The 15,306-nt window shown below is 42.7% G+C and overlaps 1 protein-coding gene across 2 annotated transcripts in view; it reads left to right on the forward strand.

The window, feature by feature from the left end:
* Window positions 1–620: 620 nt before the first annotated feature.
* The window catches only part of BACE2 (beta-secretase 2), a 56,296-nt gene continuing 41,610 nt past the window's right edge, over window positions 621–15,306 (forward strand). The window contains exon 1 of one of the 2 annotated variants that reach the window (XM_085208773.1): window positions 621–1,043. In XM_085208773.1, the coding sequence (XP_085064899.1) occupies window positions 732–1,043 (312 nt within the window). In that variant the 5' untranslated portion in view covers window positions 621–731. The remainder of the gene's footprint in view (window positions 1,044–15,306) is intronic. The other variant, XM_085208767.1, reaches the window with a different exon arrangement.

Here is a 15,306-nt window from a genome sequence, read left to right on the forward strand (position 1 = left end):
ACCCTGAGGTACACCTGGCTGAGGCTGGGCAGGCATCACTTATTTCCTGCAGAGGAGGTGGGGCAGCTGAGGGATGCAGAGACCAAAAAAGCACGAGTGAGTCGGCTTAAATTGGCCTAATGCCACATCTAAAGGCTTCTGCAGCACCCAGACTCGCATTGCCATTACTCCAGAGACGCAGAGGCTAATTTCATCCTAAGTGTTCCCATCCTCTGAAAGGCCACGGTCGACTGCTGCTATTAATTCCGTGCATGATGAAGACATTTAGAGCCTCACAGCCTTTTTAATAAGCGGACGCCAGTCATGCCCCGCTCTTATGACAACACGCTGTTAATGCAGCAGATGAATTTCCACACACACACACACGGACAGGACACGCGGTCACAGAGAGATAGCGACGGCGCGGCCCGGGGGGTAAGCGATGCCGATCCCACCGCCCCCGCTGCCGTCCTTTCGGGGCTCTCGGAAAGTTTCCGCCCCGCCGGACAGACCGCGCTGACACAACTTTCTCCGCCGCCGCGGGGAGGAGCGCAACTTGTCCGGCCGAGCGCGGGCATCGGGGCCGTGCGGAGGGAACGAGGAGGAGCTCGGCGCGGGGGGAGGGGGGAGATGGAGCCGGGGCGTGGGGAAGCCGCTCCCGCCTTCCTCCTCCTCCTCCTCCTCCTCCAGCCCGGCAGCCAGGCGGCCGCTGCCTCCCGCCCGAGCCGCCGCAGCCGGGACGTGCCGCCGGGATGGCCGCTCCGGCGGCCCCCAGCCTCCTCCTGCTGCTGGCCGGCGCCGCGGGGCTCAGCCGGGCCTTCTTCTCGGTGCCGCTCCGCGTGTCCCAGCCCGCCGCTCCCCGCGCCTCGTCGCCCGCCCCGCTGCCGCTGAGACCGGGGAGCGCCGCAGGAGGGCAGCGGGATGCCCAGGACGAGGCGGGCGGCCTGGCCTTGGCCTCCGACCCCGTGGGCAGCCTCAACTTTTTAGCCATGGTGGAGAATCTGCAGGGGGACTCCGGCAGAGGATACTACCTGGAGATGCTGATCGGGACCCCGCCGCAGGCGGTAGGAGAGAGGCGGGGGGGCAGCGGGCAGCGATGTGGGGGAGAGCAAGCATCTCGGCAGCGGGCTCCGCCGCGCTCGCTCCAACGCAACTTTGTCCCGATGCCGGGCACGGCGCAACTTTGCAGCCGAGCCCGGAGGGTCCGCTCAGAATCCCCCGACTGAACTGTGCTCCACCACCTCTTCGGGAGAGCCCCCACGGCGTGCGGGGATCGGAGGGAGCCCGAAGTTTCCTCGCGCCCTCCTTCCCCCCCCCCCGCCCCGCAGCGCCCGAAGTTTTCTCGCGGCCGCGTCACGAGACGGCCGGGCTGCGACGGGGCTGGAGGATGACTGTCAGCTGAGAGGGGCCGTTTCCTGGCAGCCCGCGGGGGTGCCCTCCCCCTCTCTCCCCCCACCGACCCGGAGTTTGCTCTCTGAGGCTGAGCCCTGGCGTTCCCCGTGTACACAAAAATCCCTCTTCTGCTTTGGCTGTTCTCCGTAGCCACGAGGCAGGGAATGCCAGAACGTCCAGCCTGCAGAGACGGTGTAGATATCACGTTTTTGGGGACTTCCGTGGGTTTTCTGTTACACCTGGATGTAACAATATTGATCACTGATGCTGTAATTGAAGTGTTGATAGTGAGCTCGATATTTAGGAATGAGTGTCTTGTTTTACGATCAATAAATGGGGTTAAGAAGGAGCTAACCAGGTCTGAGGTACCCAGGTGTGGCCTGTTAGCTGCAGAGGACAGAAATAATTCCTCCTCCACAGTGTATGCTGTGTTTTTTATGAGCTCTGAGAGTGTGGCATTGCGTGGTCTTCATTCCTCGGAGGGATGTTCAGTATTGTTTTCTGCCAGCATCAAGATATCAGGTTGAATTGGGCTAATAATCCAATTCTGTGTGTCTTAAATTAAAAAATAATTTCAGGCAGAAAGGGTGAATGCAGAAGATGTCACCTTGCATGTCTAGGGAGATTTTGAAAGGGAAAGAAATGGAAAAGGAAAAATGTGACAGGTTCTTGATAATGTAACTAGAGGTCTGCCCTCAGTGTGCCTGGAGACTTCACTTATACTAACAGCCAAGTATTACTTGCACTGCATGCCATGCAAACGTGTCTTGCTGATTTTCCACCTGAAAAAAGTCCAGTTGCAAAGCTTTCATCGTTTTGAACCAAGTTCTGAGTTCTTTCAAGGTTAATTATTTAAAGGATCTCTCCTGGTGGCTAACACATAATAGGTTTTATTCATGTGAGCAAGCCCACCGTGGTTGCCGTAACGTTATAGATGTGCTTCCAGAATGTCAGACCCCAGCATGTAGTGATGGAGCAGAGTGCAGTTAAAATTTATTTGCTACTTTGGATAGGAATTTGTTATCTTATTCCCTACCTGAAACTGGAAGACTTAAAGACCATGAATGTGCTTGTTGCTTTTCTGCTCTACAATGAGCAATAGATCTGCTGCAGGACACTTCCACTTGCGTCTCTCACAGTGCTGGCACTGAAAGCAAGTGTCTTGGTACTGCCAAGTGCTGGGATCACGTCAAACTCCATGGGCAGGCAGTTGCTGGAGTCACAGGGGACCATGATTGGGTAGGAAAGGAGAGATGTCTTAGGTTAATTTAAAGGTTCCTCCCAGCCTGACTTTGCCACACATTGCAAGCTAGAGTGTATACCTTGAACATTTCCCTTCTATGACCCCCTGATGTGGAACTTTCCCAAAGCTAATTCCCTTCCTCATTCAGTCCCCTTCTGAGCCAAGACACACTGCACCGCTGCTCCAATACTTTGCCATGGATGAAGAGGAATCCTGCCAGTGAGGGAGAGCTGTGGAGAAATGAGCAGAATGACCAGGAGCAAGGCTACTGCTCTGCACAGCAACTCAGTAAGGGTGGGTGTGGGGGGGGGAATGTAAACAAGGCAGGAACATATCAAGACCAGATAGCAGGCTGTGAAAAAAGGCACAAGATTTAATGTTGCAGTTATAAGGCTGCTGGTGCCTGGTTGCTTTGCATTTAGTGTTGAAAGCCTGCTGTGCCAGTATGGGGGTAAACATTAGTTTTACAGGAGACTTTAGCACTCTTGAACTTGTATTACTACTTAACTGCATTTGTAGAAATTTTTCTTTTCTAATTTCAGTTCTTGGAAGGAAGCTGCTATGAAAGAACTTATATTTTCAGGTCATTTAAGGCACACAATTTGGCTTTCGTTCCAAGTCTGATTTGTCATACAGCAGATAAACAGTACAGAACTGAGCTTCACAATGGCAGTTCTGAAATACTTGTTCTGCCAATATAAAAATAGAGCAGTTGTGTGAAGTCAAATTTTTTTCAAGAGAGAAAATTTGAGTGTAGTCAGTCCAATTTTGCAAAGTATTTGCAGTGAAAGTATTTCTGACCATTTCCAGTTTTACTATACAATCCTGATCATAGCAGATCTCCAGATTAGCTACCAGATCAGCATTAGTTGTCATTACCTGCATTAATTTTCATTAATACACATACATCTCTTCTACAGGATTATGTGAAAGCTGAAAAAGAAAAAAAGGTTTTGTAATGTTTTGCATTGAAGAGTGTGATATATTTGTCTCTTGCATCATGAGTGTATAGTCTCCTATTTCTGATGGCTTATGTGCTTTACACCTGCCTGTATAGGCGCACTTTTTCCAATGCTAGATTTAAATATGAAGAGGCAAGAGTCCAATATGAATTGTGTACACTGCTCTTACTTTTTATTTCTTTAAATAATCTGATGGAATTCCTTTGCTCTGCCTTTTATTATTTTGCCCGCCCTGAGGTTATAAGCACTGTGCAGAACTGAATCAAAAATCATTCAGGCATTTTTTCACTATCTTCTTTATAGTTCTGTTGATATTAATTTTGCTTCTCTTAGAAGCCTTTGACCAATGAAACAGTCAAATGAAAGCACCCCATGTTCTTCACAGCTTTTTTGAAGTCCATCTGGACCATATTAAATCTTAGCAAATAGAGTACTGTTGTCTCATCTCGCCTGTTATGTTAGCCTTTATTATATGAAGCAGTGGCAGTCCTGTCAGTCTTGCTGTGTTTCCAAATTGTGCTTTTGTTGAGATCATATAAATATTATACCTTCAAATTCGTTGCAAAGGGAAGCTTGGCATGCGCCACTTGAGAGCTCAGAGTCCTGTAGCTATGGTTTGATTAGTGGGTATTGAAACCATGATAGGATCTGATTTGTGCTCTGAATATGCAAACCCTTTCTGAAATTTAAACTTCTCATTCTGTGCACAAAGAGGTTTTGTTTATTGCTCCTACTAATAGCAGTTTGTTCTGTGCAGGGGGTGAGCAAAAACCTCTCCTATAAACTCCCTCTGAACTTTGCAGGTTAACATAAATGTTGGGTCCAGTGGTCTTTGCTGCAAAACGCAAACTTCAATTTCTACATAATCAATGGGAGGTTGTCTTTCATTCAATTTATTCCAGTTATTAAAGAAAAGAAAGGTATGTATTAAATATCTCAAGTGTGTCACAGACTTTTATAATTTATAGCTTGAAACGTTAAAGGTGATGAATGCACGCACATATTAGCAATTTCTGAACATGCAGCCATTCTTCCTTAATTGTTGATAGCTTTCATTTCATGAGAGTTATAAGGAGTGAATATTGTGAGGAAAGATTCAGCTGCTCTCGTCATTTCATCGCTTCAATACTCTTGCTACGTTAGGTGATAAGTGCCTGATTTCTGCAGCTGTGTCATTCCCCAAGAAGTTAATCTTTGTTTTCTTCATTTTGTTTAAAAGGAGTTCACCTTCTTTCTAGATACAAGGAGAAATTTGAAAATATGATCCTTTGAGGTTCAAATACTAGAAGGCAAGCTCCAACTCAAGTCTCTCATTTCTTTCCACTTCATTTTGTAATAGTTATGTGGATCTCAAAAATATATTTTTGAGCTTTTTATGGAAGATGAAAAATGGAATGAAGATGAGTGCTGTGATGTATTGAGTATTTTAAGGTGGCAGCACGAAATTCTTTCAGATCCCTCTGCTGGAAGTACTGTGAAGATGCAGTGTACTCCTGTTACATGATGATTTTTTTGTTGCTGTTGAGTACCAGCAAAATAAAAAAGACAAAGACCTGAAAGTTACAAGAGACAGGCCTGATGCTCTGATATAATGTGTTGGAGTGTAATATATTTTTGGACAAAACCAAAGTAAACAAGAATACCAGATTTTAGGTGACAGAACTGTCTGTTCCTTTACAAATCTGCATTCTAGCACCTCCTTCATACAAAATCAGCCCTTGCAGGTTGACGGCATGGAAATAGTTGAGCCAGTATCATAAAAGCAGCCCAAATCATGAGTTAACTACAATGTAATGGCCTTAGTAGAATATAGCACAGGGAGACTTTGTAGCAAGGCTTTGCCTTGGTTTATTTTGAGAGGTTCATCATGGCCTGTAATGTCTATGTGCAGAGTCACTGAATGGAAGAGGCTAGTTCCTCAGGATGTCCTTAAGGACGGATTCTTTAGCAGGGTGTGCTGTGACGGGACGAGAGGAATTGGTTTCAAACTATAAAACAAGGAGAGATTTAGACTGGATATAAGGAAAGGTTTTTTTTGCTTTGTTTTGTTTTTCAGTAAGAGTAATGAAGCACCGGCACAAGTTGCCCAGAGAGGTGGTGGATGCCCCATCCCTGGAGACATTCAGGGTCGGGCTGGACAGGGCTCTGAGCAACCTGATGTAGCTGTAGGTGTCCCCGTTCATTGCAGGGGAGTTAGACCAGATGGCCTTTAAAGGACCCTTCCAGCTGAAATGATTCTATGTGCCAGCACAAATAGGTTGGATTAGAGCCCCACCTGCTTCTCCCAGGACACTTCTCTGAAAAGCACTTAACTTCAGAGCAATGCTAGAATATGTTATCTAGCATCCCTGATCATAGCAAACACAGTTGCTTTTCCTGGTGAGTTGGGGCAGAAGGGTGGCTGTGAAGATCAGTAATGTGGCAGAAGGTGGCAGGTTCATGCTTTTTATTGCCCCAAGCATTTCATCCCCTACCAAGGCAAAAGCATCAAGTTAAATTTAGGAAGAATAAACTAGAGTGTGTACAAATAACAATGTTGCCCATTATGAAGGAGTGAATCAGTTGGGATTTGGAGCAGGAGTGATAAAAAAAAAAATAAATGAAAGAAGGAAAAAAGCCAGTGGACAAAAGAAAACCCATTGGAATTTGGGGTTATTAAGGGAGGAATATATGTATATATTTTAAGCTCCAACCAGTGGTTTCTGAGCTCTAGGGATAATATCTGGCAAGATCAATTTAAAAATGACTGTATTTTGCAGTGGTCTTTAATTTTTTAAAGGAAACTCATGACTTTGATTCTTTGTGAATATGTTAGCTGCTGTGTTTGGTGTCCGTGTTTTATTACCTTAGAAAATGTCTCAGTTATTCTAGGTGAAGTTGTGACCCAAAATGTTATCTGGTCGTTGTCAAGTATAAGTACATTTGAAAAAGGAAACTGAGATAATTACATAGCCCTGCATATATGCTTCTTCAGTCTGAATCAAACATTCTTCTCTCCCTTTTCTAACTTGTTGTAAAACATAGAATTGATCAGAATTTATGTTAATAAGTGAAGGAACATGTTGCTTTAATTTATGCTCAGATTTGGACTTGAAATCAGGTTTTCAAAGTAAAAGAGGTAGTATTGAGCTGCCTGAGAAAAAGGAATTTTTTTTTCCCTACCATTGATGGAACTGTCATACATCCTACTACTTTTTAGCCTCATTTTGCTATGTAAATGTGAGCTTGTGAAGCAAATGGTATGCATATTGTACAGATACCAGACTGCTGTAGAAAAAAAGAGTTTTAAATTTGAATGTATCTGTTAGCTCAGCATCCTTCAATGTACTTAAATAGCCCAGGACTAAAATCTATGTTATTTGTAGCATTTTGCACATGAAACCTCTAGTTTTAAAATTATACGTTAGCCAAATATCTGTCTCCTTTTTTTTCTGTGTATGTCTACATCACAGACACTCATGAGAGGAAACTGGCCAGTTGGACCTCTCACTACTACTTTATGAGGTGCATTGTGGGACTGATATTCTGGATCCTGATTTTTATTTTTGTTTTTTTTTTTTTATAAGAGACCTCCTCGAATAGGTAAAGCCTGTGAAATATAGTGGAGAGGGAATTTGAGGAAAATAAGTGAGCTGGAAAAAATCTTAAACAAGTGAAAATTAGAATTCATGGAATACAATTAATGTGTCATAATTAAGAGGCTCTTGAAGAGAATCTGTTAAGACAGTAATTGCACTCTACAATCCTGTTACTGCTTACTAGTAATTTTAAATCATGAAAAGTAAATTACTTGTAAATTTTTGTCGTCTTTGCTCAGCTTGTGTGTACTAAAATTAGTTGGTTTTATTTGGCTTTATGTTTGGTGTATTTTTGCACCTAGTTACTAGCAAAAACTGCTGTTAAGTTATGCTACGTGCATTCAGAGAAAGTGTCTTGAAGACATTGATAGTCCAGTTTTAATTTAAATAGGAAAGTTATTAATGCTGCAGTAACATTTGGGAAGCTCCTATTTAAAGACACCCATCGGTTCCTAGGGATCTATAACAGCTTTGCCAGCACTGCTTTTTCCCATTCGGATTTTCTTTTTGGAAGAAAAAGTCAACTCGGGAGCCAAGAGTAACCTTTGCACTTGAGGGCTGGAACATAAACCTTCTCTCATGAAAGGCCAACTCCTCCCATTTGACAGGGAAAAAGTAATCAGGCTGTTTTGGCAGCTCTCTCTTAGATAATTCCTTCTGATATTTGTTTGTGGATCTGCCTTGTGAGCGGGCTGCAGGCAGTGCCTCAGGGCCTGCTGTGCAGTGAAGCCTACCTTCAGGCCTACCTTCAGCACTGCAGCAAGCCAAGTGTGAAGGTTTTCTCCCCACCTAGGCTCTTCTTTCTCGTTTTGCTGCCACACCATACCTCATTTTGCTTCTTGCTTCATGCCAGAAGGTCAGCCTATGGACTATATGGGAACAAGGAAACATAAGGGTTACCTAAAAGGCAGTCATATGGAAGGGTGGTTCCAGTCTCCCTCTGTTCCTTGAAGTCATTTTATGTGGTACTAGGAAATAAAATGCACAGTTCAACTGCAGATTTGTTTTTCTAAATTGCGACTTTGACTGTGAAATCTCAAGGGGGAGGTTTTTATTCCTCTCATTTTTTTTTTCTACTTAATTAGAATCATAACTTTGAAAATTCAACAATTATCAGTCTGTTCATGCAGAACTCCTGTCAATGTTTGCAACATAAAATATTGGTAGTTGTAACATCTTTTCAAGACAGAGCACGCTGTACCCTTTTGGAAGTTATTTAGTGCAGTGTTATCAGGCTGCTTGAGCACAGTATGGAAAGCCCTGTGTTTTCCTTCATGGAAGGTATTAAGTGTCTGCCACAGGTGAGAGGGAGTTGGGACATGTCAGAAACTGATTCATTAGTCCTGCTGATGTTTTCCCATGACTGAAGCGATTTTTATTTATTAATTAATTCATTTTTCTTCTCTCGCACTCTCAGGTTGCAGATATGACAGAGTAGTCCAAAGGTGGTCACACTTTGAAAAAGTCTGAGAAATGCTGTAGTAAGGTAACATCTGATGAAGTCACACTGCTTCAGTTTATCTGTCACAGAATAATCTTCTCATTACTTCACAGATGCATAGTCCTTCAGGGAATAACACAAAACATTTCACACGATCCAGAGTGCCAGATTTTTGCATTTGGACTGCTGAAATAAATAATGCATGGAAAACAAAATCAGAAAGTTTCTCAGCAGCCTTAGTTATAAATGCTGGAGTGTGTTACATATTTCAGCTGAAGTTAACTTTCATTAGTACTCGGTTTATTGTTTAAGTTAGTCTTGTCTTGGCAAATGATCAAATACCAATACTATTATCTACATTTTTATTCAGATTTATTTCACTTCAGGTATGCCCTACGGTGTTTTCCATTTATGATAGTCATACTTTTAGTGCTCTATTGGTCTGGGCACCCCAAGCTTCAGCACGAGCAGCAGAGTGACTGCTTGCTGCAAGGCTTTAGGAGAGCCATTCCAGGCAGGACATGACATTTAGAAACCTTGGGCAACTGTGGTTCCTGAGGTACCATCATCACACAGTGGATATTAGCCCCTGGCTGAAGCAGAGGATAGTTTACTCTTTCGTACGGGTTGATATTTGGAAGAAAGGGTAGCAGGAACCTCTCTATGTGAAGCAGCCTTTGTAAGCCTGAGAGAATAAAAAGTATTTTAACTTCCTGCCCTAAAAACTCAGCCTGGTATCTGAAAATAAAGCTGTGTTGCTGCATGCCTCTATGTCCTCCTGTGTAATAAAGATTTTTATAGTAGAACTTAGTTAACAATTGTAACGATGTATGAGCCACAGGCAAAGCTAGTTCATTTCCCAGAGCTGCTGCCTCCACAGAATTAGCCAGAGTAAAGAGAGTAAAGTATGCATGTTTGAGAAAGAGAGAGAGAAATAAATGAGTCCAGGAGCAGGGGGAGTAATACTGCTTTTTTTTTTTTTTTCCCAAAATAAAAAATCATATCTTATTTCACTTGAAAATCAAGTCTGCTTTTCAAATTGCCCTTCTGAATTTTTAAGTTATAGTGTTAGAATAAATATGAATAAAAATATCATAATTATTTTTAATAAATCAAACTTTATTGTGACATGGCTTATAAGCTTTTTTTTTTTTCTTTTCAATCAAATAGTCCTTCCCAGTCTTATGAGTTGGAAAGCTGCTTTTTTGTATGCCTTTGAACTCCATTGTGTGATTCCAGTAAATACCCATGATAACAATCAAATTCTGCTCATGGTAATACCCTAAATAGGTCAGGTGGAATAGGGAGCAGAAGACTACCGCTAGTTGCATTCCTTGTAATAATTACCAGGTTAGTAAAAACAATGGAGTTGAGTCACCTTGTTTGTGCTCAGAGACCTGGGGCTGCATGTGTACATTCCCTGGGCCACTTGCGTACATTCCCATGGCTGATCAAGGCAGCACAGAGCAGTGGGCAGCAGTTTGACCCAATCGCTTTCTCCAGAGATGTGGCATAGCTTTTGTAGCAGTGAATGCAGTCTGAATAGCCAAACTGCTGTCCTTGTGTTTGTCGCAGCTGGACCTGGTGTGATGTCTTCCCTCTCAATTGCAGCAGCTGATCCAGTCCTGTCCCTTGTCATTCATATAGCAACGTCCCAGTGGCTGTATAAAATTAGGTGATGGTGGCTATCTCTCCAGATGGAAAAATCCCTATCTGGCCATACTGTAGAAGTTTTCCTAGGCTGAACAAAATGGAGCAGTGCTGGAAGTCCCATCCTGAGGAACAAGTTGTGACATTTTTATAGCGTAGGTTATGACTTGAAATACAGGGAGCTGCACAGTGAGTGTTTCCAGGAGGGTGCTCATGTATGGACCTCCCTGTGTCCCACAATCCTGGCTAATTCAGGAATGCCAGTGTGTGACCATGGGCTAGCCCATGGTTTTCTGGCCTCCAAAAGGCAGAGGCTGCTTTCACAACCATAAACACCACAAGAGCAGTGAGGTGGGCATTCTCATGTAGTCATGTCCATTGGTTTTAGTGTTTTGGAAAGATATATTTCACTGTTGTGGTGTGCAGATGAAGATTGTCTTAAGAAAAATGATGCTTATCTGCTATGATTTTGTTAAAGTATTTTAGGGGAATGGGTGGAATATACTATATAGGCATTCAGTGTCCTCTGAAAGGCACAGAAAAGATGCGAGTGAGACCATTCTATAGGAGTCCTTAAGTACAGCTGGAAGAACGTTACAGTGAGCGGCTATACTGTGTGGGTAAGCACCTGGGTGAGGACAGCCTGCTCAGGAAGAACAACTCAGCCTGATGTGTCTGGCTTGTCCTTCCTTCACCTTTCCTCGTGCAGCTCTTCAGGCTTTGAAAAACCTTTACTAACAAACACCCGTCTCTGAAACTAACATCTTGACAGGGAGAAAAAAAAACCTGAAGAGAGTCGTGTAGCTACAGGAGTGAACTGACGGGGAGGAGAGGGAAAAGGGCTTTTGAGATCAGGTCGAGCTTGCAGCATTCTTAAAAGATGGATTTTTCTCACTACTATCCTGCAAATGTAGAAGTACAGGAGTGAGACAGAGGCTCTCCTCTTAGGCTGCTGCTGGCTCTGCCTACTACTGAAAGATCTTGTCTTTGACAAAAGGGAGACTTAAAGCAATATTTGTGAGGCTAGAGATACCTCCTAGTCTACACTCAGGAGGGTTAGGAATGGATTTCATAAGGTGTGTTGAAATTAGAAATGTGACCTTTGATTAGTTATATTACTTCCAACTGGCACAGTAAACATGGGTTACTCATGGTATAGAAGCTTGTATGCGTGGCATGAGGAAGGTCAGATTAGCTGGGGCAGACTTTGAGTTTTTTTGGTGTAGTTTGGCTCTGCGTAAATGTGTAAAACTTCCAGTCTTACAAATACTGCAGTGGGAGGTGGGTTTCTTTAGAGTATAGGACTTCTGAAGATAGGCAGAAAAAAGAAATACGAATGCAATTTCTTTTTTCAGACAGCAGTTTCTCTGATTCTAATGAACAATAGAAGTAAAGAAAAGGATGGACTGACAAAATAAATTGGAAGCTAATTTTGTAGAGCAGAAAGCCTAGGAAAATTGAAATTCTAAACTGTATGCAGGTTCTGGCTATAATAATTCACTGCATATAATACATTAACGTAGGCTTACTGATTTCATTTCCTTTAAAAAAAAAAGCAAAGCAAAAACCCCCTCTTCATATTCTGAAAAGTAATATATTAGCATGATGAGTTCTTTTCTCCTTTTTCTTTATTTTTAAAACAAAACAAAATAACCCTCTGAAATGTTTGACATAGAACTGTGTTTTTTAGAAGTATCATGCTCTAAGAAATAGTGGTAGACAAAACAGACGTAGCATACGTTTAAGCTAAGACACTTGAGGTGGATGGTTTTTTGTTTGTTTGTTGTACAGGGAAAGTTTAGCTTCAAGTCAACTGAAACAATTTGACAGTGTTTTTCTTTACTTCAGGAATGAAGTGTGGTTAAGCACATGGGTATTAGTGCGTAGATGCTAAGGAGGAGCTGGCTGGGGACAGTGAAACTATTTATGGCTGGTGGGTGTTCCTGTATTTTGAAACAGCTGCGCAGCCCTTCCCACATCTCTACTGCCCTCCTGTTTACTAAAGAGCTATAAGCTCTTTCCTTTCCCCAGGTCTTTATTCAGCACATACAGCCCCATGAACTCATAGCTATATCATATAGCTGGCCATTGCTCCACAGAGCTCGGAATCCTGCCCAGCAGGGCCCAGCAAGCCTGCTCTACTGTGACTACACTCGGTGGTTTCAAAGCAGGAATGAGGCCCAGGTTCAGAAGGTGACTGTGAAATTTGTCATGGCATTCACAAGCTGCTGGTTGAAACAGTCTTCAGGCATTTCTTCTGTTTCTTGTTAGCTGTCGGATTATTGAATTAATAGCTGTCTCTCCAACACCTTGACTCTGTGTTCAGTGGGGAAGGAATGAGCTTTGGATGGGATGCTCACTAATTCAGATGTGGCACAAAGTTCAGATGCCCATTTCTCTAAACCAAGGCTGAATGGGCACTGGGATTCCTAGTGAGCCTTGCAGTAAGACAGCAGTGTTAGTCTCAGTGGTATTCAGCCTACACTTCTCTTTTCTCTCAGTGCTGTACTGTAATTTGTGGAAAATTGATGAATTTAATTCCTGTACACCTACTAGCAGGTGAAAACTTGCTTTTGGTCTAATGTGGGCTTTCTGCATACTTAACATGCAAATGCCTGATGTTTTCTGCTTTCATTCTTACATTTCAGGATATGTTTGTGTTTTGTTGTGTTGTTTTTGTTTTTTTTTTAATCTTACACTTATTTAAGCATGTCATAATCTTTGAATTCACAAACATCCTTAGTATAAATATAGAAAATATATGTTTTTTCCTCACTGAAATTTGTAAGTACATCAGGCTGTTCATAGTAACAACTAATTGTCTACTTCACATTAGAAGTAAAAGATGATGCAGTGCTGCCTACAGGGGAAAAGGCTGGAGAAGATGCAGTAAGCTTACATTCTGTTAAAAGACAATCACAGTTTTCCACAATCTTGCACAGTTCAAGCCTTCCAGTGTTGGAAGGTATTTCTAGACTTGTAGATGGTTGCTGTTAATGAATGTCTTCTGAGTTGTCCAGATTTTCCTTGAAGCACAATATCTAGAACAAGGCATGATTTCAGTTGAGGTATAGCTGTTTTGATGAATGAGGGAGTTGTTTCGCACACATTTTTGTCAGCTATTCGGTGTCCAAGTCAGTGATACAGGAGAGGATCTTCTATCTGGAAGAAAAGAGGGGGAAAAAAGGTCAATCTTTTCTGAAAAGGCAGTGAGACAAAATTGCTACGATTCACACAGCACTGAGATAAACAAGTAATTGCTCATGTTCAACAGCGAAGCATGTTCATATAACATGAATAGGATGGATGTGTTGTATGATGAATCTAGACACAGCAAATAAATTCCAGCTTGAAAAATAAGATACCACATGAGACAGTGTGTGCAGGAAGAATGTTAATGTTGAGGAAACTGAAGGAAATGGTAGAAAGAAGGGCGCAGAAATGAAGAATAGATATTTTCCTTTGTTACCAAGATTGATTGGCTTTTTTTTTTTCTTTTAAACCATAATAGCCTTCCCTTATTGTCAAAATGATAATATATATAAAGCACATCCTGTAATATTTCTCTTCAAAATGACTATTCATCAGTCCCAGAGTCAGATGTTCATATTTCAAGTCACAATTTAGTTTAGCAAGTTTATACTTCAGAGTAATCAGTCATCTTTAGCATTTGTGTTTTTAATACAAATCTCAACTACAGAAGCACACAGCTTTCTTTAACAGGGAAAGATTGGCTAATCCTGATAGTATTTTTCATCTTCTGGCAAAGAAAGAAATTATTACATTTCCAAGGAGGAAAAAAGTATTTTTCCCAACCCAGCAATTCAGATCATGAAAAGATTTGGCTCAGGAGACTCTGTCTTCTGTTAGCCCAATGCAGGTGTGATGGTGGCCAGTGACAGAAGAGTGTCTTGGAAGGCAGGTGGTGGTAGAGTTAAGGTAAAGGTTATATAAATATGAGATCACATCTCAGGTCCTGACAGTATTTGGATATGTGATGGGGGGAAATGATAGCAAATGCTGAACAAGTTCTGGTGGACTTGATCAATGGCAGCTCTGAAGAGCCTCCATTTACAATTTGTTCTCCAGCTTACTCTATAACCTACAAATACACCACACTTTCTCTGACAGACTTCTGCTCTCACCAGAGCAGGAATTGTCTTTAGTAATATGCTTGACTGTCTGGTTTGGCCACCTTTTCATGGTTCTGTAGTTCACTTCCTCCTGTGTCCCAAAGCGTGACGTTGCAGTAAAACATGGGCACCACCTGCTTAACAAACTTGATTAGAAGATCTTTAATTGCTTTGCCATTTTGATTTCTTGCACCATCTCTCTTATCTCAGCTGTGCAGTTAAACCTTTCTAGAGGAGAAATAGCAAAGAATTTGTCTGTTGACTCCTGTGAGGTGGCTTTCCTCAAAGCAGCATTTGGAAATTCTCCTCCAGAATCCAACATAATGTGCGGGTTTCCCACTTCCTCATTCTCCACAAAGGTGAAGTGTGATAAGGTCCAAGTGACAGAGTTGGGTAGGGAATTTCTCCAGTGTCACCAGTGGTATGCAACAGTCAGTCAAACAGCTGAGTAAAATTCTGTATTTTTCTGCTCAGTCCTGGTGAGGCCACACCTGGAGTACTGAGTCCCCAGTACAAGAAAGACATGGACATATTGGAGAGAGCCCAACAGAGTGCCACCAAGATGAAGAAGGGACTGGAGAACCTCTCCTGTGAGGAGAAGCTGAGATCTGGGGCTGCTCAGCCTGGAGGTGAGGAGGCTCAGGAAGGTCTCATCAATGTGTATAAATTCCCGAAGGGCACATGCAAAGAGCCCAGTGCTAGGACAGCTGGGATTGAGCACAAACTAGGACATGGGAGGTTCCATCTGACTGTCAGGAAGCACTTCTTCACTGTGTGAATGATGTCCTGAGTGGCTCTAGAGTCTCCTTAGATATATTCAAAACCTGTCTGGACTTGGACATGGGCAATCTGCTGTAGTTGGCCCTGCATGAGTAGGGGTTGGATCAGGTGATCTCCAGTGGTTTCTTCCCACCTCAGTCTTGTGATC

This window comes from Meleagris gallopavo, chromosome 1, assembly GCF_905368555.1.
Source record: "Meleagris gallopavo chromosome 1, MGAL_WU_HG_1.1, whole genome shotgun sequence".
Classification (NCBI taxonomy): domain Eukaryota; kingdom Metazoa; phylum Chordata; class Aves; order Galliformes; family Phasianidae; genus Meleagris; species Meleagris gallopavo.